At 40.5% G+C, this 23,826-nt stretch overlaps 5 protein-coding genes across 6 annotated transcripts; 3 read left to right on the top strand and 2 right to left on the bottom strand.

The window, feature by feature from the left end:
• Window positions 1–215: 215 nt before the first annotated feature.
• Window positions 216–3,894, bottom strand: psma2a (proteasome 20S subunit alpha 2a). The gene is made up of 8 exons (XM_028009971.1): window positions 3,773–3,894; window positions 3,197–3,273; window positions 2,889–3,021; window positions 2,486–2,608; window positions 1,713–1,794; window positions 1,472–1,545; window positions 1,087–1,144; window positions 216–984 (listed from the first exon to the last, which is right to left on the bottom strand). The coding sequence occupies exons 1-8, from the start codon at window positions 3,811–3,813 to the stop codon at window positions 868–870; spliced, it is 705 nt and encodes a 234-aa protein (XP_027865772.1). The 5' UTR covers window positions 3,814–3,894; the 3' UTR covers window positions 216–867.
• Window positions 3,895–4,260: 366 nt separating this feature from the next.
• On the top strand, window positions 4,261–6,174 carry mrpl32 (mitochondrial ribosomal protein L32). Its single transcript, XM_028007583.1, has 3 exons — window positions 4,261–4,442; window positions 4,638–4,834; window positions 5,642–6,174. Exons 1-3 carry the CDS (start codon window positions 4,346–4,348, stop codon window positions 5,891–5,893), a joined length of 546 nt encoding a protein of 181 aa, XP_027863384.1. The 5' UTR covers window positions 4,261–4,345; the 3' UTR covers window positions 5,894–6,174.
• A 921-nt stretch (window positions 6,175–7,095) lies between these two features.
• Window positions 7,096–10,527, top strand: LOC114142239 (telethonin). Its single transcript, XM_028013390.1, has 3 exons — window positions 7,096–7,201; window positions 8,620–8,815; window positions 9,997–10,527. The coding sequence occupies exons 1-3, from the start codon at window positions 7,183–7,185 to the stop codon at window positions 10,334–10,336; spliced, it is 555 nt and encodes a 184-aa protein (XP_027869191.1). The 5' UTR covers window positions 7,096–7,182; the 3' UTR covers window positions 10,337–10,527.
• Window positions 10,528–11,218: 691 nt separating this feature from the next.
• Window positions 11,219–14,517, bottom strand: LOC114142238 (coiled-coil domain-containing protein 127). Of its 2 annotated transcripts, none has more exons than XM_028013388.1 (4): window positions 14,423–14,517; window positions 13,788–13,925; window positions 12,613–12,857; window positions 11,219–12,523 (listed from the first exon to the last, which is right to left on the bottom strand). In XM_028013388.1, exons 2-4 carry the CDS (start codon window positions 13,915–13,917, stop codon window positions 12,077–12,079), a joined length of 822 nt encoding a protein of 273 aa, XP_027869189.1. In that variant the 5' UTR covers window positions 13,918–13,925; window positions 14,423–14,517; the 3' UTR covers window positions 11,219–12,076. The 2 variants fall into 2 exon arrangements, with proteins under 2 accessions (XP_027869189.1, XP_027869190.1); XM_028013389.1 differs by having other exon boundaries at window positions 13,788–13,922.
• A 165-nt stretch (window positions 14,518–14,682) lies between these two features.
• sdha (succinate dehydrogenase complex, subunit A, flavoprotein (Fp)) lies at window positions 14,683–23,367 on the top strand. The gene is made up of 15 exons (XM_028012199.1): window positions 14,683–14,828; window positions 17,138–17,221; window positions 17,335–17,496; window positions 17,628–17,771; window positions 17,956–18,120; window positions 18,215–18,363; window positions 18,446–18,570; window positions 20,355–20,523; window positions 20,607–20,802; window positions 20,896–21,067; window positions 21,176–21,294; window positions 21,390–21,501; window positions 21,591–21,721; window positions 22,492–22,605; window positions 22,686–23,367. The coding sequence occupies exons 1-15, from the start codon at window positions 14,766–14,768 to the stop codon at window positions 22,770–22,772; spliced, it is 1,992 nt and encodes a 663-aa protein (XP_027868000.1). The 5' UTR covers window positions 14,683–14,765; the 3' UTR covers window positions 22,773–23,367.
• The last annotated feature ends 459 nt before the right edge of the window (window positions 23,368–23,826 follow it).

The following is a 23,826-nucleotide window of genomic DNA, read 5'->3' as shown; positions in this document are numbered from 1 at the left end:
ATACGCTTTACAGTCACTACCGTACAACTCACAGCAAATAAAAATAACACTGAAACAAAATAGAAGCGGAGGGATACATAAATACGTTGACAAGGTGCTCCGGTAAATGTTAGAGCGCGCTCATCTAAAAAAAAACAACAAAAAAAAACATTTCTGCTGTTAAATTCATTTTAAAATATTTTCAAAATAAAAATGTAATAAGTAGAAGCAATGAGTCAACAGTTCACCATTCTTTATTTGAATAAGTGACACATAACAGTGGAGAAAATACAAATTTAAGAACTGTATTAAGCCTGAAAAAAAGTACATAATGTAAAACGGTAGTACAGCAATCAGATCTTGACTGTAAAATCTCAAGCCTCGCCATTGAATCCTCCAAAACCTGCTTCTTTTTTTAAAAATCTAACTCAAATGTATTAAAAGAATGAAAAATATCTTTTATTGAATGTAAAGAAAAACATTTGTCATGACCTCGAAGTTTGATTATTACACAAATATGTTTTTTAGCTAAATGTATTATGCAGAAGAGGTGTGTCCTCAAACTCAGCGCAGTTCTTTGAGGAGTAAGAATTGAAGATTCAATGGAAGACCTGAGATTTCTCTCAGAACTCAAAACCTTTTCAGCGTGCACACAAGCCAATTGTCACAAAGGACATCAAGAGTACGTGTTAGGGTAAAGCTCATTTATTTTCTTATGTCCATAAGAATAAACATTTGTGTAGACATTGAGTAGTAATGGTCAATAGGGATATGCATGTCTTCATTATGTTGTTGTGGACATACTCTTCTGTTCCTTGTGTCAATTGGCCACCGTGCTGCTAAATCTGTTTCGAAATGTAGCCAGATGGCCCTTCAGAGAGGGTGTGTTCACGCGATGGCTGCCAGGTAGTCTTTCACCTCTGCTGGGGTCAGTCTTTTGAACCCGGCCTCATTGCAGATTCCCACCTCAATGTTCTCCTCTGTCATCTGACCCTCAAAACTCTCCTAAAGCACAAAGACAGACAAATGTTAATAATGGATTTGAAAGTAAACACAATAACGAAAATGTTTTAATGCTTCCAGCAATGCTGATAAGATCTGATCTACCTTCAATGTAAGGATGGCTGTGTGAATAGCATCTTCTAACTCCAGGTCATTATTATACCTAAAGAGAGAGAGAAGAAAGACAACACAAAATGTTCACTCATAAATCAGTCATTATTATGATTAATCTATTTAAAAACAGTATTCCAAGATTCAGACTTTTAAAGAGCTTAATAGAAAATAACATAAAAATGAATCATGACTTAAATTCTTAAAAACAACCTGTTCTTTAGGTCTGGATTGAAAAGAAAAACAAAGAGCTAAGGAACGACAACCACAGAATGCTGAACATTGTGTAACTTATGTTACGCTCCACACATAAGTTCATAATGTATATCCATTGACAATGTATTGGATCTAACTTTCATATTTAATTCTCAACCTGTACCTTTTTTCAAGGAATGTTTTTCCATTGACGTAGTTCTTTCCCATGGCTGTGGCCTTCCATGCAAAATATGCTCCCTGTAATACAAAAACAGAGTACTGATATTTGGGGGCCTTTCATGTTTATGACAGATACAGCCTTCAAATATAAGCAAAATTAATTATCCAACTTTCATTTTTCTAAACATACTGCTGGCAAAAGCCCAAAACAACTTATCAGACAATGTGAAAATAACTCAACATACAGAGGGATCAGACTGGAACAAGTAGGGGTGATCCTCATCCCAACCAGCTATCAGCAGTGACACGCCGAATGGGCGCACTCCGCTAGAGGAGAGAAAAAAATGCACATTATTTAGGAATAGAATTTAAAAACAGTCCCCTGTCCGTGAAGTAGCACAACTGACAAAGTAAGATTTTCAGAAGGATGAACTAAATTGTGAAGAATTTATTCTGCATCCTCTCCAAAAAAGGAAGAAAGTGAAGTGAAGAAAGTGGATACTTTGGCGCATATCAGGTAAAACTGCAAACTACACTTTAGGCAAATTTACAAGTCTGTACCTCATGCTTTATAGCAACATTCACAGTGAAAGAGTATGCGATACGATCTGTTCCAAATGTCGTGTTCAGATAGCTGTCAAAAAGCTAATTATTAAACTTTAAAATGCTCAAAGCAAAAATCATTACTTTTTCTGTAACTTAACTGGAGCCACCCTTAAATATTCCATGAGCAGAATTATCAATGAGTCGATTATAAACAGAGAAAACATGCTAATGTTAGCCCAGCTTTTCCAACAAACAAAATGAGAGATAAAAAAAAACAGCAGGAACAAGATGCAAGTTTATTGAAGACTACAGCTGTGTGAGTCAGATGCGCTTTCAGAAACAAAAAGTAAAGCTGTTTGCATTTTAGGTGACAATAATTAGGATAAAAACAATCCCAATTAGGACATTTCCAACTTCTACTGCTAAATAAAATGACCGCTAGTATGTATAATGAGTGTTTACCCAAACGTACCCAGACTGTGTGTACTCCTGCATTACAGAGGCCACCCTCTGGACAAGCTGGCCTGTAGGAATTGGCTCCTGGTACACCAGATAGTACTGCTGTGCCAGCTTCCGGGCTCGTCGCACTAAAACCCTGTCATGATGAGAAACATATTTGTCTATCTGTGTAGGTCAAGACTGAGCTGTTTTATTACCAAAACAATGATGTCATCGTCTATGGATAAAGTAAATTCCTTAACCTTACAAAGCAAATTAACAAAATACATTTTAGAAATATTTTTGATTTTGTGCAGTTAAAAAAAGCATGACAATGCATGGACTGGAAATTCATTTTAATTGTAGTTTTATTTTTAAATCCATGTTAGGCCTCAAGTTGTTAAGATTTCACATCCAGAAGGGTAAAGTCTCCCCACCTGTAGTCAGGTCCCATGCCACTGTAGACCATGCCTATGTGTTTGGTAATGGGTTCCACTTTGTGGACGCTCTGTTCGTCATACAGAATGGATTTCTGCTTCTTCTCCGTAGCGAGGACCACTCCATTAGTAGCTGTAATAAGATAACCAGTGTGATTAAATCCAAAGTAGCAGAGTATCCACATGAAAATACGACTCAAAAGTCACAAGTTTAGCTCAACGACAATTCTTTATGCGGGAGGGAAGCAATAATGTCCCCTTCGACTGAATGAAGTTACGTTAGAGCAGCAGATTTCCATGATTCCTACCTTTGATGCCAACTGAAGGAGCTCCTGCTGCTACAGCTGCCAGCGCATATTCAATCTGGACCAGTTTACCCGAGGGGCTGCAGGAGCACAAACATCACGCTTAGATATTATGCTGAAGGCTGGAAGGGAGTTAAGCTCATCCACGTGCAAGCAAAACTATCACCTGTCGATGCATCAAAGAATTTAAAAAAAATAAACTACCTGACAAAGACGAAACTGAAAGTAAAATCAGAAACTAATTTCTGTTAATGTTAGCAAAGCAAACTTCCAACACAGCTATTTACAACTCTTTACAATCGCAAATTAGATCTATAATTATTATTATTTTATCAACTGATGGAATTTGACTCTAAAATATCTTAAAAGTTAATATTTAAGAGTTAGCCGTTAAGCTAATAGCCGATTCATTGGACGACAATGACAGTGCATCAACTCCAGCCGCTAGCAAGAACGCCTCTCAGTATTTAAACGGACCACATTGAAGCTCTAAATCATACTAATATTCAAGAAAACATTTTCACGTCGCAACTTGAAATTTCTGAGAAAGATTATCTTGCTTTTTTTCATAAAGTTTACCTAAATGTGGTGAGAGAGAAACTATAGCCACGCTCCGCCATTTTGATCTTCTTCTTCTTCTTTTGTGCAGGCGTGAACAGGAAACTCCAAATACACTTACGGGTGTATAGCGCCCTCTGGGGGAAACTTCATAAAATACATGTGAAATAAAGTCTGCCCTTCATTACGCCTGTATTATGATTATACGAATATTGCAGCTTAATGTTTAAATGATAAAAGGCTGCTTAGTTTAGTTAAATGGAATATGCTTTATATTAATGTAACTAATACAACTTTAATTGAAATGGCGTTCTGTCATTCTTTCTGTGACGGTCTGCCGAGTTGAGAATGAACTATCTCAGTTTCTTCTAACCGAGTAAGACATTTAAAAAACATTTGGATATTGAATTGATGTAAGAGGAGCCGTTTTGATGCAAAAACTCGTGCAAATAAAACGCTGTGGGTGGAATAAATGCAGTTTGGACAAACCCCCACTAGATGGCAATCGCACATCGAATCAACAAAGAAGAAGAAATCCCGGTGACCGTGAGGTGTTTGTAATGTCTGAAGGAGAAGAAACGTGCTGAAGTAAAAATGATGAACTTACCTGCCTTGGTGCACAGCCTCAGATGTTCTCTGCTGCGCATTGAAAGCAGACTTCTCCAAATATCCGGACTGGACACGCAGCTGGGTGAGATTAGGCCGGAAACATTAAGGCTGCAGCTTTTTTTAAAAATCACAAACCTAATTCAGTTGTTGTTATCCCACTTCCTTTTGTAATAACAAATGTGAGCTTTTGTCGCCGTGTTGGTGCTCGTCCATGTTGTAAGCTGTTTAATGCCTGACTCCGTGTAAAACGTGTGGCTGTTTCTCTGTCCGTGTATAGCCCCAGCTCTGGCAGTGAATGGCCCCAGCCTTCTGCCCCAGACCGAGCAGGACCCCCAACAGGATGAGGAGCAGAGCCCGGAGCAGACCCCCGGCCTCCTGGACAGCATCCTGTGGATGGCGGCCCCCAAGAAGAGACGCACCATAGAGATCAACAGAACCAGAAGGAGAGATGAAAGAAAGTTCCCCAAAGTTAAGGTACATCTAGCTGCCACGGTTTCTTAGTTTGTATTAATAGAGCTCCTATTCCATCATAGACACACCCCTGTAAGCTTAAGGTTTGTGGTATGTAACATTTTAGATGTACAGTCAGTGTTTCGGCGTTAAACCATTTAAAGAAACACATCAAATTTAATAAATAAAACCTTCAGTATGTTCATACTGGATTTAAGATCTTTGTTTCCTGGCCCTGGACCCACCATCTCAAGGTTTCGATACTTCAGGAACTATAGTTATCACTTCTGCCTTGTGGCAATTGTCCTCCACCACACTGTTCAGCACCAAATCTCTCTTGGATTGTTGAGCAAAGTTGTCCTTTGCTCCCCTCATTATTGATTATTTAGATACAGTCATTATTGAGTCCATAGCCTGAGACAAGACACAGCATGAACTGCTTCAGTACGATACATAAAGTAAAACTGTGCATATTTCAGCAATAATTTACCTTATGAAAAAGGAAAAAAATGCTTAAAGTGTTTATAAAGTTTTTTTCAACTTTAAACATTGTGTAGCTCACTTTGTCACACCAGCTCAGATGACAATACCAACCATTTAAACCCAAACTTCCCACTATTGCTTTGAAAAGATCATTACATTCAGTATTTATGGTAAAGTAATGATATGGTTTTATAATGTTTTTTCCAAAGCATAAAATACTTAAATATGAACCTATTCATCTTCAGTTAATACTACTTTTAAAGAGATGTACAAAAAAGTTGACCATGCTGTGTTCTATGTGGTTTATCACTTATTAACTCCCTCTGCTGTTTCTGTCTGCTCAACCAGAAAAACATCGAGACGTGTCCAGAGTGCGGCCATTTGAAGCAGAGCCACATCCTCTGCGGCTTCTGCTACGCCAAGATTTGCAAGGAGACCTCTATGATACGCCAGCAGATCAAGGAAATGGAAGGCGGCCCCCTGAGGGCCCCGACCGTGGAGACGGTCGTCCTGTATGAGGGGGAAACGCCGAGCGAGCAGGAAGGTGGGAAGAGGATAGTGGAGCGGTCCAGGAAAAGACCCGCCTGGTTCAGAAACTGATGCTGAGGCTTGGGTGATATGAGCTTTACAGAGATAGACGACATGTGTCAGTGTGTATGTTGTTTTGGTTTTTCATCAGAACATTTGTTTTAAGAAATATAGACATTTCTCATGTGTTTCTGCTTTCCCCTGATTTAAAAAGTTCTTACAGATGAAAGTGTCAGAGGAACAAGATGTGTGAATGAACAAAGTAAAGTTATTCAGTCCGAAAAAAAAAACTTTGTTTGGAACTGTTCTTTATATCCGTTGATTAAAAGTGATAAACTGTCTCTTATTTCACAGTAGGACTGAAGCAATTAATGTAATTAATAAATCACTGACATAATTGTAATCAAGTAATTGTTAACTCGACTACATAGAATCTTAAAATTGCCAATTTGCTGAAAGAACACAGAGCAGTAATTAAGCCAAAACTGTACAAAAATATATATTTATTGCATTTAAGATTAAAAAAACCTTCTTTCTCTGTAAGTATGTTGTAACCAGAACTCCTCAAGTGACATTTTTAGCTTAATCTTGTTCAAAGTTTGTAAAAAAAAAAAAAAATCCTATTAACCACATTTTGCTGTCCATTTATTAATAAATAAAATAAATAAACAGTTTAATAGTCAGTACTTTTTAACTGCAGCCTTTACTACAAATAATCAGTCTTTCATTAGAGGAATAATGTGCTATTGGATGTTTGGCAAAATCATCTTTGTTTTCTTATTCAAAAAAGTAATTCTGTGATTTGCATTTTTAAATATACTACAAGTGTTGTGTAACAAAAAATCTGAACTGGTTTAGTGAAAATCTGCAAAATGTGCCAATATCGTAATCCTATTCATCATCATAATAATCAATAGATTAATTGATTACAAAAATAATTGCTATTCTTGTTAATCATCCAATTATTTCCACTTCCAACATTCAAATGATTCCTGTTTGGATGAGTGAGTTCAGGGCAGACAGCAGGAGAACAACATTGTTAGAGACACAAGCATGTTTTCTTCTCAGATATAGAAACCGCATGAAGTGATACATCTTCCCTCTCGGGACACTTAATGCCACTTTGACGTGACCAAAGGTTAATCTGTTGGGGGAAATGTGAATCCTTGTCACCACAGCAACACGTGTTCGGACCAGCGCCTGGACTGGAGTCATGCGGTGCTGACTCTGGTGTCACGGAGCCGGGTGTTGTTGGTCGGAGTCCAGCATGCTTCCTCCTGCCGCATCATAGCGTCACGCTCTTTCTGATTCAGTTTCATTCTGATCAGACTCGGGTTGCAAGGGGTCCTCCTGCTGGAAGAATGTTATTTGAAACACCAGGTGAGGTAGAAATCGATTTCAAGTCTTCTGTAGCCTCTAGCAGCTTTACGGGATCATCCTCTAACTTTCTGTAGCTTCACTTCATTTCCTATCAGCATGGTTCTACCACCACCAGGTTTCACAGAGGTGATGGTGTAAAAAAGCGGCGATGTCTACATGTAGCCTTTAGCATTAAAGACAAGAAGTTACATTTTGGTCCCATCTGACCAGATATCCTTCCTCCACCGATCCGATATTTATATCTATATCGGGATATTGATAAAAAATTATAGCTTAGATATCGGTGACAATGTGCCTGATCCATGAGGGCAGATCTATCACATCTAATTCTATACTTTGTGTTCTGGACGAACTTTATTATTTGTTTTACATGACATTTGCGATTCCTATTATCACAAACCATTTGAGAGAAGGAATGTTATGGAATATTTTTGTCAGTTTCTTTATTATTTATTTTACGTTGGCTCCCCATTGCACTGACTGACATATTTGACCAAGCGTGCAAAGCTATTGGTGATAGAGATTCCTTTAGCTTTCTTCAACAATTGTTTCTTTGTTCAAAACACCAGATTTGTGTAGAGCACACTCAATGGTTGTCCTTTCGGAATATCTTTCCACCTGCACACGTTGTTTTAAAACCCTACTTTAAACTTCACAACTCAATCCCTGATATCTCTGCTGTGTTTCTCGAGCTCTAAAGTGGGTTGAATGCAAATGCACGGCAAGAGTTTACAGTTTTTTATTTGTAAAAACACTTTGTAAATGTGTCCTTTATAATCATATTCCAATATGACGAAAAGAAAAATCCAGTAAGATAAGTTGAATTCTTTTGCTTGTAATGAGACAAAATGTTTAAAAAAAAAGCTCAACATTGAAGTTTAAAATGCCTTTGCTCCGCCTCGCTGCTTGGAAAGCAGCTCTGAGTTAATGAGCCCGATTAAAGAAGCAGTCAGAGCTTCTTTCTCTCCTCAACTATGCCAGCAGACATTTGATCTTAGGTCAAATGGGATCACACTCTAATCCATTTAATATTTCTGTCTGCACACATAAATTTATAGGTTTGCAAAGCTAGAACATCCTCTCCATTGGTATACCAAGTCTACCTGTTTACACGTAGACACAAAGTTGATATCTAAAACCACATTAACTCGACCTGTTTATTGTCCAAGGTCTGTAAAGTTACAAATATCAAGGCTTAAATTGACTCCGATAATCCAGTTGGCCGACATCATGGAGGCTTTCATAAAGCTCCTTTTCAGATGGAAACCAACCTGCAGAAAGCCTGAGGGGGGGCATTCACCAAATACACAACAATGTGACACAGAGGAGTAAATATAGTAACAAGACGGGACATTTAAGACACCGCAACACAGGGAAACTCATCTCAGGCGACTCAATGTCCGATCTTCTCCCTTAAGTTTTCGTCGGCTTCGGCAGAGATCGAGAATCCCAAACGTTGGCATACATACTTACGTCCACTATGCACTGTGTGAGCAGAGGAAGGGTCTGCCTGGTGAAGTCCTACTCGGATCTTCAGGAGGATGACCTGTGCAAGAAGGAGAGCTACAGCGCCTGCTGGCTAAACATGGTGCTGGAGACAAGACCTGAGTACAGGTGAGCGGTTCAATATGCCGAGGACGGCTCCATACGCTGCAGAGACTACGGCCTTGAAGTCCAATTCACAGAACACAGAGAAGAGGTTTACAGGAATCTTTCATAACAACAGGTTTCTTCTGACTGGAACTAACATTAACAAAGCTAAACGGTTAAAATACCAATGGAAGAATGTTAAAAGCTGGTCAGAACAGCTTAGACAGATTTAATGTCTATCTTTAATCTAACCAATGACACAATTTTCCCCATCAATTTGAATTGGAATATGGATGTAATTAGTTGTTGACATGTTGTTTTCAATAAAATTATAGAAAACCTAACTCAAATGAAAAATAAACAATACCTTCATATGGTTATATGTTTTAGCAAATCAAGATTTTTGGTTTGATTTGCTATTTTCAATCTTAAACAAACAGGGGCATGGATCATTTTGGGCTCAATTGCAAATATTTACTTTTTTTACAAATTGAAAGAAAAAAATTACATCTTTAGATTATAGAAACTGAAATTGGATGCTATACAGACACCTTTATCACCTCTGATAGAATTGGTTTATCTGTCTAATTGGCTTAACATTGGTTTTAATAATAACTGAATCGCTATATTCTCATTTGTCATGTGCCAAATGCATAAACATAAACATGACAACACACAGCAGTCAATGCTTCGATCTAGAACTGGCTGAAGGAAAATCTAACTGCTGAAAAACAAAACACTGTTTACCTTTAGATGAAGAGCAATATTTGACTGTGGATAATTAATGATGAACTATAAATCCGCTCTCATCAAATAGATAGATTTTTGTAAGAAACTAAAAAAAACAACAACAAAAAACCTAACAAAAGGCCTTCTTCTGGCTAAAATGATCAGCGTTCTGTTATATCAGAATGTTGGAAAAAAGAAACTATATTTTCAGTCACGAACCAAACATAATTCAATAAATTACATATTTACAAGTATGACAGCTAAAATAACATCCTTCAACAGAGTTGGTCCAATATTTGTCTGAAACTGTATCATTTTTCTCACGTGAAATTTATCATCCTAGAAAGGTTTTAGCCGCGTGATGTTCAGAAAACCTTAACGTCTCCCTGTTTTTATCGTTTGTTACATCTTAAAGCATAGCATAAAGTTTAGCTGTGCATGTGTGTGTGTGTGTGTGTGTGTGCACTGTGTTTCAGGATGACGTTGTCAGAGACCGACAGCGCTCGCAGAGAGAGTTACAAGCAGCAGCAGGTGGTCCACCTAATGGTTGAGAGGAGGCCCAGCCAGACCCTGAAGCTGGGCATAGAGGGGGGAGTCATGAGAGAGTACCAGCTGCCGTTCTCCAACAGGACCAAAGCGCCGCAGCGAGCCTCCGACACAGAAGAACCCGTCATTGAAGGAAAGGCAAATCTCACAGCAGATGAAACCCCCTCCATCACTGGGGACCTCTGCAAGCCGGTCAGAGAGAACTTCAGAGCCTCCAGGCTGATGTCCTCTCCGAGAAACGTGTCTCACCGAGAGCAGAGGAGAGAGTGAAGGAAGGGAAATGAGATTATATCTGCAGCTGAAGAGTCTAAACGGTGCAACATGCTGTTATTATTTATAGAAAACTGCAGTTATGATAGTACTGACCAGGATGTCAGTAGGTCTCGTCTCATGGGTTCATATTTATATCTATTCAATAGTGGATTAGTATTGTTGAAATAAAACTCTAGATATGAACACAATCTGGTTGCAACTGTGTAATGTGTCTCACATGAAGACCTGGATTCATTATAACTGGAATTTCGTGTTCATTATAGTTGTGCAATATGAGCTTCCAAACAAATTCTGTCTTGGATTAAAGCAGGGGTGTCCAAAGTTTGGCCCTCTGAACATTTTTTGTGGCCCCTGACTGCAGTTCAAGAATTGTACAAATTTGACCCTGCAGTGGCAACTTTTGTCATTTTTATTTTTAGAATAAGAGTTTCAATGACATATCTCATTATTCTATAACGGAAATTAACTGGGCACAGAGTATTTTTCTTTTAATTTCACAGTAAGTGGGGCTATAAACTTTAACATGCGAGTTTTTTGTTGGAGAAAGTTCTCATTTGTAGGAAATAGACTCAAATATTTACCCAAAAACTAAAAGAAACAGTCTGCCTTTTATTAAGACAAAAAAAAAATACAGCTCTTTGCTTCATTAAAACATTGTTTGTTTAATTTATTGTTGAGAAGATTAGAACAGAACTGACTTTTTTTTTTAAGTTGGAAAAACTATTTGTTCCCCTGAGTACTTTCTACTTTGGGATTCTAGCCCATGTTGCAAAACGTTTGTACGCCACCAGATTAAAGGCTCTGCAAACAATTAAATTGAGAGCGCCCCCTTGTGGACACCAGTCATTAGTTTAAGGGGGAAAAGCAAACACAAACATGTTCAGTTCTTGGAAAAAAATATATTCAGATAATTGCACATAGTTGTTGTTATCAATACATGTGTACTCATGACATGAAATCCAGCACTTTAACAAAGTAAAAAACAAACAAAAAAAGCATAAAGCCTGGTTCCCAATAAAAAGGCTACACATATAAATTCATTTTACATGAGCATTACAGTGCAGAACCATCTGAGCATTCGTGTTTTTATTGAAGTTTTATTTTACTTACACATGCAGCGTCAGTAAAGTGCCATCACCAAGATATCTCACAAAATCAAACATTTCAGACCCAATAAGACTAATTCAATTTCGATGGAAAATACTTTAAATGATTAAAAACTGAGGAAGTGGTGATACGTTGAAGCCAAGTCCCACCGTTACCTCCCACAAAAGTTCGACAAGAGTTCCACTCAGCTTTAAAATATGTAGAAAATGATGTGTTTTATCAACATTCTGTGTTTTACGTCACTTCTATAAATTAAATCAAAGAATTTAACTACATTATCAGATGTGTGCATTAACCCGGATTTCTCTATGAGATAAAAGGGTAAAAAATAAATAAACGTCTCAATTTCTTTGATTTAAAGTGCTACCGGACACCACCGGATGTATCCAAGTGCATTTTAACTTACCCCGTGGTTAAATTAAAGCTAACAAGTCTGAATTGAGGCCTCAGAAATTAGACATACTTTTATGATGTTCCCTTAACTCAGAGATCATGAATGACATGGGGAAAAACATCGGAATAAGATTACCTCTTAGGTATTTGCATAACATTCCTATCAGATGATCCCTGTTCCACATTAACTTAACATCCATCAAAGCCAAAAACGATAACAAAAGCAGCTTATGGAGGTCACTTTCCGTGACCTTGGATTCTCCCGTCGAATATGGCTTCTTCCGCTCTTTTGTGTTTCTGCAGAGTGATCTGCAGCTGCCAGTACTTCAAGTAAACCCACATGAGGCTTCCGTTCTTCCTCTTGTCCATGTTCATCAGATCCGCACAGTGCTTGTCTCTCTTGAAGATATCCTGCAAGTCAGACTCTAGACCCAGCTCCGCAGCGACGGGGTTTTTGACCACCTTCAGCAGCATGTTCTTCTCCATCTCCAGCCGCTGATCCCGGGGCTGGATGAGAGAGCAGTAGGCGTTCTGACGCTCGACGAGCAGACCCTCCAGCTCCCTCAGGGTGGCTGAGGCTCGCTGGTGCCACTCGGCCTCCCGTTCCAGGGCGTCGCGCAGTGCAGCACCGGCGGCGCCAGATTTGACGAGCTTTTGTTTCTCGTCGTTCAGCGCCTCTCGCTCCTAGCGTCAAAAAAAATACGTTTTTCTTTAAAGAGAACAGGAAAGGAACAAGAATGACATAAAAGCGGGTTGAGCTAAAGGCAGGGTACCTGTTCCAGCTTTTTCCGTTCCTGGATTAGATGCTGGCTGTGAGAAACCAGGGCCTGCTGGTATCCTTTCACCCTCTGTTGCTCCTTCTCCAGCTCCAGCTCGAGCATAGCCACCGCCCTGCGGCTCTCTGTCAGCGTGTCCCGGTAGCGAGCCTCCATCTTGCTTTTTATCACGGAGACGTCTTTGTCGTACTGGACTTTGACCTTCTGGATCTCATTCTGAGAGTCCCTCGTCCATATCCAGCCTTTAAAAATAACAGTTTTTAACAATATGGCCACAGGGGAGCATTTTATACCTAGCTAATCTGGTCTTTCTGAAATTGAAATTAAGCGTATTATTATAAACCATCATAAAAACAGTCACTGCTTATTTAAAGGGGTAGTTTTAAGTTAAACTGACTTTTTTTTAAAGCTTTATGTCATGTTATGATGTTATTTTCTCATCAAAAACATACATGGAGTGTTGCCTTTAATCCTTCATGCATGTTTGAGAAATACTTTAATCTCCCTGGGCAACCACACAGCTGTGTAAAAGCAGCAGTTTCCAAACTCCATCACGATTCTCCCACTCCCACTTAGTAGAGGAATCTGAAGGTGAAATTTCCAAAGGAGACGGAATTTTTAAAGAGACAGAGACCCAATTTCGAGGTACCAAAGTCAAATATCTTTTTAAGTCTTATTTGATATGTATGTAGCATTTTTAGAACATCTTAAGGTAGGGGTGTCAAGCTCCAGTCCTCAAGGGCCGGTGTCCTGCAACTTTTAGATGTGTCTCTGCTGTACCACACCTGAATGGAATAATTAGGTCATTAAGGCTCTGGAGAACTGATCTACACAAGGAGGAGGTAATTCAGCCATTTCATTCCAGTGTTTTGTACCTGTGGCACATCTAAAAACTGCAGGACAGCGGCCCTTGAGGACTGGAGTTTGACACCTGTGTCTTAAGGTAATATAGTTACGGTACTTGACTGTGCAATAAAATGGCAGAATATTTTTTTTATTTAGTATCTGCAAATAAGAATATCAACTAAATGCACAGGTTCCATAAAAGGCAAAAGTAATTTTCTTAAAATAAAGTCAGGAAACCACATAACTCTAACCTACTTTTTAATCCAGAGTAAAAAAAAAAACACCCAATCCTAACACTTCCAGAAGAATATAATTGTGCAACTTACGAAATGCAGCCAGTCCCAGCATGGGGACCAGCAGGGCGTAGTTCCACTGGTGGCCACCACCGGCCCCTGCTTCCCCCCCTCCCTGCTCCGGTTGGATGTTCCATCTGGGGGGGTCATTCAAGTTGTTCATGGAGGCTGCTGGAAGGACAAATAAATAAAATAATCCAACAAAAACAAATTTTTAATTTATATTCATTCCTTCTGTAGCTAACAATGTGATCTACACATTTGTCTGCAATTATAAATAAAGCAGTTTTCAGACAAGTGTGGCCTGGCAGCTTAGATTATTGACAGCTCATATCAGTAGTTTATTTACCTTCAAAACCCTAAATTTAAGTTCAGTGTTCGTCATTAGCTGTAAATATTTATTTTAGCATTAACAAAATGCCCGTGACTTCCACAAACAGGCCTACGTATATTGTAGACATGTTTTTACAGACTGTGGTGATGACGCCTGAGGAGGTTTGGCCGTTTAGCTGACCAAAAACAAAGCTAGCACCAGCTAGCATGCTGGCTAACCTTTGCCTTTGCGGCTACAGTGTTTAACACCAAACTATCAACGGAAAATATAGCTGCACCATAATTATATCAAACCATATTTTTTTTCCTGCATTGTGTATGCAGCTGCCTCTCACCTTGAATGAAATGCCTAGGTCACTTATACATTTGCTCCTGCATACTCCGCTTATATAATAACCATTTGCTTGTGCGCACAGCTGGGCAGGGTGGTTGATTTAAACCGACTTGAATAAAACTTTATTTAAATATCACAAAACAACAACTTTTTTCTTTTTAAAAAAATTTCTTACACAGTTGATTGTATCTTCTTCTTGAAAACAATGCAATATTTTTTTTATCAGTAAAATATATTAGGCATAAAATAGATACCCCCCGCCCCCTCTTCGTACAGTGGTTCCGTCCAGTCCGACAGCATATCTCTTCCCCCGACATCAGAGCAACAGTTTCTCAACCGACAACATGGCGACTGTACGCGCGGCGTCCCGTCTCCTCTCCAAGAGGGTGCTCTCTAACACGAAAGCGGTTAGTAGCCACATTGAAAAATAATTGGGCACGTTTTTATGTAGATGTACTTTAATTATGCGTGTACATTTGAGTCATCATATTTAGATGGGCAGCAAATAAGTGTTGCTTTCATAATCGCCGAATTGTTGCTTGCGTAACCTGTTATATAGCATAGGGTGTCTCAATGTGACACCTCAAAGAATATAATTATTGCCAGCCCGAGGAAAAGTATTGTTATTGTCCAACTATTCCATATTTATGTGTTGCAAATGATCAATTTAGAGCAATATTTGTGAAACTTATGGGTCATAGTTTCTTTTGTTTTTTTTGTAATTTATTTAAGAACCTTGTAATCAGCTCCTTACGTGGACATGCATGCTGCTAATCTTTCATAAGTAAATGTATGCACACAGGACAAGACGCGGTTTATCATCAAGCAGAACAAATGTTGGCGTAAAATACAAATTTCCAAGCATCTTTAAATAATTCTACTATGTAATCTTGCAGTGTTATGCATTATAAATCCATATTTGCCCTCTTTTTCGCTAGCTCCTCTCCCATTGTGAAGAGCTAATAAAATGCAGTTTTCTATTTCCATGGCTCGATGCGAGTTATACTACAGCTCTTGTTTTAAATAAACTTCATTGTTGTGGGTCACGCTTCATTATAGATAATGAATGCTTCATTATCTATAATGAAGCATTATAGATAATGAAGCTTAGTTTTGTTGTTTCTGATTTATTTTTGTTGGACATGGTGTTTAGAACAGGCATCTTTTGGTTTAAGATGATAGTAGTTGGCATTTATTGGCTTTCTACTAGAAACTATTGGACCCAATCCTAATGAAGTAAATGAGATCCTCAATGATGGGCTATGAAAAGGTCCAAACTTATACATGCATTACTTTATACATCGTTATGCTTTGGATTGCAAACATTTCAAAGGGGGAAACTGAATTACTATTTAGTGAAAATATTAATAGGAACATTGTTTTGTTTGTTTTTAAAGTGGAAATACGGTTTGACGCAGTTGCTTATTTACAATCGTATGATCTTGACAAGACCATGTCTTTTTGTTTGTGATGAAAGTTTCAGAGATGATGGGGAGCACACTTCCATTACTGTCTACGTATAGCTAAACATTTAAGTGCAACATCTTTGTGTGAAACAATATCTATCAGCTTTTTTTTTTTTAAAAAAAAAAGGATTTATAGAGATTCGAGGGAAAATATCCGCTACTGGTTCTTTAGATGGTAGAGACGGTAGTTTTGAAACAAAAGTAGGAATAAGAGGTCATCCCTGTTTATCCTTTAAAAATGTATTTTTTAACATATAATTTTTAAACTAAACTCAAAGCAGTGCATTTAAATTCCATGTTGTCGTTTAGTGAATGTAGAGACAGAAAATGGTAGTTTAGTGTGTCAAGTCCTTAATGGAACAGAAAATAAAATATCTGACGTCTGAGTATTTAATCTGCCAGTCACTGATCAGATCCCATCAAAACATTTCTAGCAGATTGGAAAAATTGTATGATCCTAGTGTTTTTCTGATGCAACCATGGAGATGATGAACAGATTTTTAGCAGCTGTAATAGTTTGATGAATATAGATTACGTAACTCCTAATAATATCTACTGTCTGTTTCCTGAACTGAAGTTGTAGGAAAATATTTAGTTGAGCTGCAGCTCTGCTTTGTTAAACCAGTGCATAGCATTGCTTTGTGTCATAATTTACTGACAAACTGGATTCCTTCCTCTGTTGTCAACATCCAGACGGTCACTGTTTCATTTGCCTCTAGTCTTTTTTTTTTTTTTTTTTTTTTTACCCCTCCAGGGGTAAAAAAAAATAAATATATCCTTTAAAAAACTTTTTAAAGGATATTGAAACTAAATACTGAATATAAAATTCAGTGCATGAACACACATTTATATTTTATCGAACTTTTTACAAAATAATTTTTCCCAAGACTTATTATGAGGAGCCTACTGATTTTTTTAAAGATATTTTGAAAAGCTTCACGTACCCCCTGCAGTACCTCCACGTACCCCCAGGGGTACGCGTACCCCCATTTGAGAACCACTGACCTACATGATAGTTAGCTGACAGGAAACAGGGAAGGAGAGGGGGGAAGACATGCGGCAAATGTCGTCGGGTCCGGGAGTCGAACCCTCGACGGCCGCGTCGAGGACTCAAGGCCTCCAAATATGGTTCACGCCAACCCCTTACGCCACCACGGCACGCCCCTCTAGAGTCTTTTTGATAGGAGCACGACCTTCAGTGGATTTCATGTAATCTTTGTGAGTTTTTAGCTGTTCTGCTTCTCTCTCAGGTCCCTGCTGCTGCAGTTCAGGGTTCCAGGAACTTTCACTTCTCCATCTACGGCAAGAAGAAAAGTGCCAAAGTAGCAGATGATGTGAGTTCTTCTTTTTGTGTGTTGAAAATCAGGACTCCTCCTCCCCCCTTTGCAAATCACCTCTTTATTAGAAGTTTTAAAAAATAGACCTTCTTTATCTTGACTGTCTCCAGATCTCCACTCAGTATCCTGTTGTGGATCACGAGTTTGATGCCGTGGTGGTGGGAGCCGGAGGAGCTGGCCTTCGGGCCGCTTTTGGCCTATCAGAGGCCGGCTTCAACACCGCCTGCGTCACCAAGCTCTTCCCCACCAGGTCTCACACCGTCGCTGCACAGGTACCCCAACACGATGGCGTATGTAAACAGGGCCGTCGGCCATTTTGGAGAGGAGTTTTGTCTCGACTCTACTTGCGTCTTTCGTTCTTTTGGAGCGGTGCTGTTTGGTAAAATATTCCTCTTGTTTCCAGGGTGGGATCAACGCGGCTCTGGGTAACATGGAGCAGGATGACTGGCGCTGGCATTTCTACGACACGGTGAAGGGATCTGATTGGCTGGGAGACCAGGACGCCATCCATTACATGACAGAGCAGGCTCCTGCAGCCGTAGTGGAGGTCAGCTCTGTCTCTGACGAGTTTTTAAAAAATTTTATTTTGCACATATTTGACTCTTCCAAAAGAAACCACGATTATTCAAGATGGCGCTACAGTATTAGATTCTTTAACTCCATCAGAAAGCCTTCGAGTAGGTATGAGTCACAGTGATCAATATGAGACTCGTGTTGCTCATCTTTCTCAGCTGGAAAACTTTGGCATGCCGTTCAGCCGCACCGAAGACGGGAAAATCTACCAGAGGGCCTTCGGGGGTCAGAGTCTCAAGTACGGGAAGGGGGGCCAGGCCCACCGCTGCTGCTGTGTGGCGGACCGGACGGGACACTCCCTGCTGCATACGCTTTATGGAAGGGTGAGGACATCAGCTTCTCCCTCCAGCTCAGACCGAGAAGCTCGTTTCGCTTGAACTGCATTTCACTCGTCGTTCTCCACTGCCTTTCCCTCAGTCGCTCCGCTATGACACCAGCTACTTTGTGGAGTACTTTGCCCTGGATCTGCTGATGGAAAACGGAGAGTGTAAAGGAGTTATTGCTCTCTGCATGGAGGACGGCTCCATCCACCGCTTCAGAGCCCAGAACACCGTCATCGCCACTGGGTACGGCAGGAACTCGTCTGCAGCTCAGTGTTGTCAGCTCAGGAGTCACAGTTATAACAAGATTTAAATGTGTCTCTCTCAGTGGTTACGGAAGGACGTATTTCAGCTGCACGTCTGCCCACACAAGCACAGGAGACGGAAACGCCATGGTGACCAGAGCCGGCCTGCCGTGCCAGGATTTGGAGTTTGTGCAGTTCCATCCCACTGGTGAGAAAAGTCACAACCAGAGTCGGAGGAGAGACAAACTGCTTTGAAGTGCCACAGAAATTTGGCATAATCTTGTAAGAAAGCGTTAATGTTTACATGTGTGGAACTTTGCCCCTGCTATCTCACTGAGCGGCATAAAGAGAGTCAAGAACAAAGCACTTAAGAGTTACAATCTTGTTGATTAATTGAAAGGAAAAGCAGCATTCCTTGATTCTGCTGGGAATGAACTCCAGCAGTGCAGAAACATTGGTGAAAACACATGACCATGTTTTTTTTCCCCCTACATGCTGGATGTTGTTGTTGGCTGATTGTTGTCGACCTTGAACTCAAAGGCTGCAGCAGAAGGTGAAGCTGGAGACGTACAGGTGGACAGACATAAAGCCACAACTACTTTAACTTGATATTTTAGACAAGATTAAGAACAACTGTGTAAACAGTGACTTGGTCCACGTTTTACAGAACAGAACAAAAGTCTTAACCCTGCATGTTTTCACTTAAACAACTTTCACCGTGTGTGTGTTATAGTTTTACATTTTGCTCGATTTTTGCCTCTCTGATCATCTGTGTCCAGCTTTTGGACACGGACTGAACCGTTTCTGTGTTCAGACGTATAATGCGACAGGTGTGTGTGGCTGAAGGTCATCCTTATTTTTGTTTCTGCCAGATATTTGACACCAGGCTCAACGGTGACGTTTCATAGTCATGCTCCACCGTATTGAAGGCTGTGTGTTTGTCTTTCCTCTTATAGTCTAATCTTCATACTTTTTTCACCTGTTGGCTAAATAAGCACAGTTAAATAGTGCGGGTCAAAAATAGTTAAATTTTATTTACAGTGATGAGCGTAGATCATTGAGGCCACCACTACAGCTGCCATTTAACTCAGAACCGAAGGGTATAAAAAGCTTTGTGAAGGAACGATGCAGCAGAATGTGTCGACTCGACTCGAAGGATGACATAACTATTCAAGTTTATTTTTTGATTTTATTTTTTATTTTTTTACATGGAACCTGAACGAGTGCATTTTTAGAGACTTTACAATGACGTGGCAATCTAATAGTAATGCAAGACTTGCAGTTGGAGAATCTGTCCAAGCCTTCAGTGTCTCACATTTATAAAATGACACTAAAAGGCATTTAATTCTTGAAAGTAAATCCTGGAAGTCAGGGCTGCAATTAATTAATTACTATTTTCATTGTCGATTATTCTATTGATTACTTTGACGACTGTAATCGGATAAAAAAAAATTGGCACATTGTTCTAATTTTTCATTTAACCACATAAACCGTTTTTTACACAATATTTGAAATATTTTAAAAAAATGCAAATAATTTGTTTTATTTTTTTACAATGCAATAACATAGTATTCCTTTAATGAAAGCTTGATCACTTGTAGTAAGTACTGTCTACTGTGTTGATTATTGTGGATTAATAAATTGAAAGCAGAATGTGCCTCAGAGAAGATTGGTTTAGCAGAATTTGAACCAGGTGAAGTTAAAAATGATACCTGAGGAGTTCTCAGGATATATTTATAGACAAATGTTTTTTTTTGTTTTTTTTTTATTATAAATGCAAAACATATATATTCTGTATACAGTTGTTGCTCAGTTAGTGCTCTGACTCTTTCAGCAAATGGGCAATTTTAGAGTCTGCATATTCCAATTAATCGATTACTAAATTAGTCAATAATGGATTAAGCATAATTAATTCCATTAATCATTTCAACCCTACTGGAGTCGTTATATGAACAATGCTTTCTCAGCAGTTTAACACGTAGATGTTTGCAGGGATCTACGGGGCTGGCTGCCTGATCACGGAGGGTTGCCGTGGCGAGGGAGGAATTCTGATCAACAGCGAGGGCGAGCGCTTCATGGAGCGTTACGCCCCCAACGCCAAAGACCTGGCTTCTAGAGACGTGGTGTCCCGCTCCATGACCATAGAGATCAGAGAGGGCAGGTAGGGAGGGAGGCACACAGTTTTTCTGCTTCGTGGCTGTAAGCATGAAGCGGTCAATAAAACGGCCGCCCTGCTCTCTGTAGAGGTGTGGGTCCGGACAAGGACCACGTGCACCTGCAGCTCCACCACCTGCCTCCGCAGCAGCTGGCCACCAGGCTGCCCGGGATCTCAGAGACGGCCATGATCTTCGCTGGAGTCGACGTGACTAAAGAGCCCATCCCCGTCCTGCCCACGGTTCACTACAACATGGGAGGAATTCCCACCAACTACAAGGGACAGGTACGCTCCCCCCGATCCCGTTCGCCGCTCTCAAATGTCTCCTCAGACCGTTAACGGTGAATTTCTTTTTTTTTTTTTTCCCCCCACCTTCAGGCGATCGATCACACCAACGGCGAGGACAAGGTGGTTCCTGGGCTGTACGCCTGCGGTGAGGCGGCTTGTGCCAGCGTGCACGGCGCTAACAGGCTGGGCGCTAACTCCCTGCTGGACCTGGTGGTGTTCGGGAGAGCCTGCGCGCTGACGATCGCGGAGGAGCACAAACCTGGTAAGACTTCCCCGCTTCTACGACAGACGACATGATTGAGGGGTCAATGTGTTAAATCAGCAGTGTTCCATGTGAAACCACTGCTAACACTTCTTTACGTCGCTTTAGGAGAGAAGCTATCCCCGCTGAAGCCCAGCGCAGGAGAGGAGTCTGTGGCCAACCTGGACAAGCTGAGGTTTGCTAATGGAAGTCTGAGAACATCTGAGATCAGGCTGAACATGCAGAAGGTGAACACTTTGAACACCCACTCGGCAGTCCGCCGTGGATTTGGTAGGACGTGTTCTTCCAACAAGCTAAAATCGTTTTGTTTCCCCGCGTCCAGACCATGCAGAACCACGCCGCCGTCTTCCGTACCGGCTCTGTTCTGAAGGAGGGATGCGATAAGATGGCCGACGTCTACCAGAGCATGGAGAAGATCAAAACGTTTGACAGAGGCAGGCTTCTGCCGTCGTCTGTGTACTCTGGGTCCAGCTGTGTGGGGAATTGACTAAGCTGGATTATTATTATTTTTTGTGTGTGTTAGGCATCGTGTGGAACACAGATTTGGTGGAGTCACTGGAGCTGCAAAACCTGATGCTGAACGGCGTCCAAACCATCAACGCTGCTGAGCAAAGAAAGGAGAGCAGGGGCGCCCACGCCAGAGAGGACTTCAAAGTTAGCCCTTAGATTTATATTTCTTTGACGTTACTGATCTTTGTATTTCCGTTTCTAGTAATTGTGACTTCATACTTTCATCTGACTATGATTAGTTGACCATGATAAAAAGCAAATCAGACTGATTTGTTAGAAAAATGTAGCTTCATTTTCTGACCACCTGGGGGCGCCCAGGGACTGAGCTTCCAACTCCTGATGAAAAGTCAAAGTGGAGTTAAAAATACGACCAACTTCACATCAAACCCATTTTAACTGGTAGAATTTCACACCCTTCATCCTAATACACACGTTCTGGACCAGTGGTGTCCAAACGTTTTGCCATAAGGGCCAAAGTCTTTCAGTTGAAAGCACTTGGGGTGCTTGTTTTTCAAAACATTTTTAAGATTAGCTTTTTGTGCCTCATTTCATTTTATCTGCTCAATAACAAACTAAAAAATTTTAAATTTGATCAAAATCGACCAAATTTTTGTACCTAAGATGCTCTTTTAAAGAAAATGTTATCTGTAGAAAATGGCTGAAATGGCCCCGTTGCCTTGGACACCCCTGCTGTAGTCAAAACAAGAATCCATCCTAGCTAACGTACATATTTGAAAGAACTTGTTTCAGAAAATGTTTAACATGATATTTAAAGCCAGGAATCTAGTATGTCCAGATACGCCAACACGCACTGTAAGACGACAAAACTGTGTGAAAATGTTTGTTGCACTTGTGGTTCCATTCTCACCCTAGTCCGTCGCTATGGCAACTTGATCGGCTCGTTTGTGTTTCAGGATCGTATCGATGAGTACGACTACTCCAAGCCCCTGCAGGGTCAGCAGAAGAAGCCCTTCGAGCAGCACTGGAGGAAGCACACCATGTCATACGTAGACCCCAAAACTGGAAAGGTATCCCGTGCTCTGGTTTGTCGTCAGCTCACCGTCATTAGCGATGTCTAACGCGCCTCTCTCGTTCCGACCAATCCCAGGTGACGCTGAGGTACCGCCCCGTCATCGACAGCTCTCTGAACGAACAGGACTGCGCCCACGTTCCTCCTGCCATCCGCTCGTACTGAGAAGCTCTCTCCCCCCCCACACAGAAGGATCATAAACGGCTATTTAAGAGAAAAACACCATTTCTTTTAATAGAGAAGGCGGTTCATGTTGCACATTTGTAACCATTTAGCGATGCTGATCATAAAAACTGCCAGTTTCAGACCTTGGCGTCACGTTCCTGCTTCTGTCCTTCTTGCCTGTTTAGCCTCGACTTATCTCAGCAAAGGTCCGGTGGATTCTCACACACCGCCGGAGCTCTCAGTTCCTGTCGATACTAGAAACGCTGATGAGTTGAACTCTGACTAATGTTAAAAAACAACACCGAACAAATTTCAGTAGTCAAGCTCTGCTTTCTGTGACACTATTTTCTCACGCTTGTGTCGTTCTAAGTAGCTCTGCGATTTAAAATTATCTCGGCTCAAAGAGGCGGTGGGGATGAAGGCAATTCGATGCGCACGACGCCGCTGAACGAGCGGGAAGGTTTTTAAGTGTGTAAATATTTCAGAAATGTTCAGTAAATGTGCTCAGATGTACGCACCCGTTGCATCATCTGCATGTTGCCGGTGTGTGATCTCCACACGGCTTCTGTTCAGTAATAAACCGGCTAAAAGTCCCAAGTGAGCTTCAGCTTTCTGTTTCAGTATCGGTATAAATGTTAACCAAAAGTAGCAGTTTGAAGATCTTCAACCACATTTGCATTTTAGCTCGTGGAACAAGGACTCCTTTATATGTTTTGCTGTCCTCCTCTGAGGACATTTTGCATAAAAGGTCAGCGAGTGCCTCTGTCGGAGTAACTACAGGGAAAAATGCTCCTTCCATTCAGCAGACGGAACAAAGCTGCGCATGTCTGGGGTTGAATTACACCTGGACAGACGTAATCCAAACCCATGAAGTCTCGATGGATTTGAAGGTGGAAGAAAGGCTCGGTTCAGAAAAAATGAAATGCACATTGTTCTTTATGTTTTGAATTGATTAAAAGGGTGACTTAAGTTATTTTCTTGTTTGAGGGGGGGGAAAAGTGACATTATTCTATTTTTTCCCCATTTGTATTTGTTTTCATATACTCAATAAAGT

This window comes from Xiphophorus couchianus, chromosome 3 (genome assembly GCF_001444195.1).
Source record: "Xiphophorus couchianus chromosome 3, X_couchianus-1.0, whole genome shotgun sequence".
Classification (NCBI taxonomy): Eukaryota; Metazoa; Chordata; class Actinopteri; order Cyprinodontiformes; family Poeciliidae; genus Xiphophorus; species Xiphophorus couchianus.
Note: the sequence above shows the minus strand (reverse complement) of the source record. Positions and strands in the feature narration are given on the sequence as shown.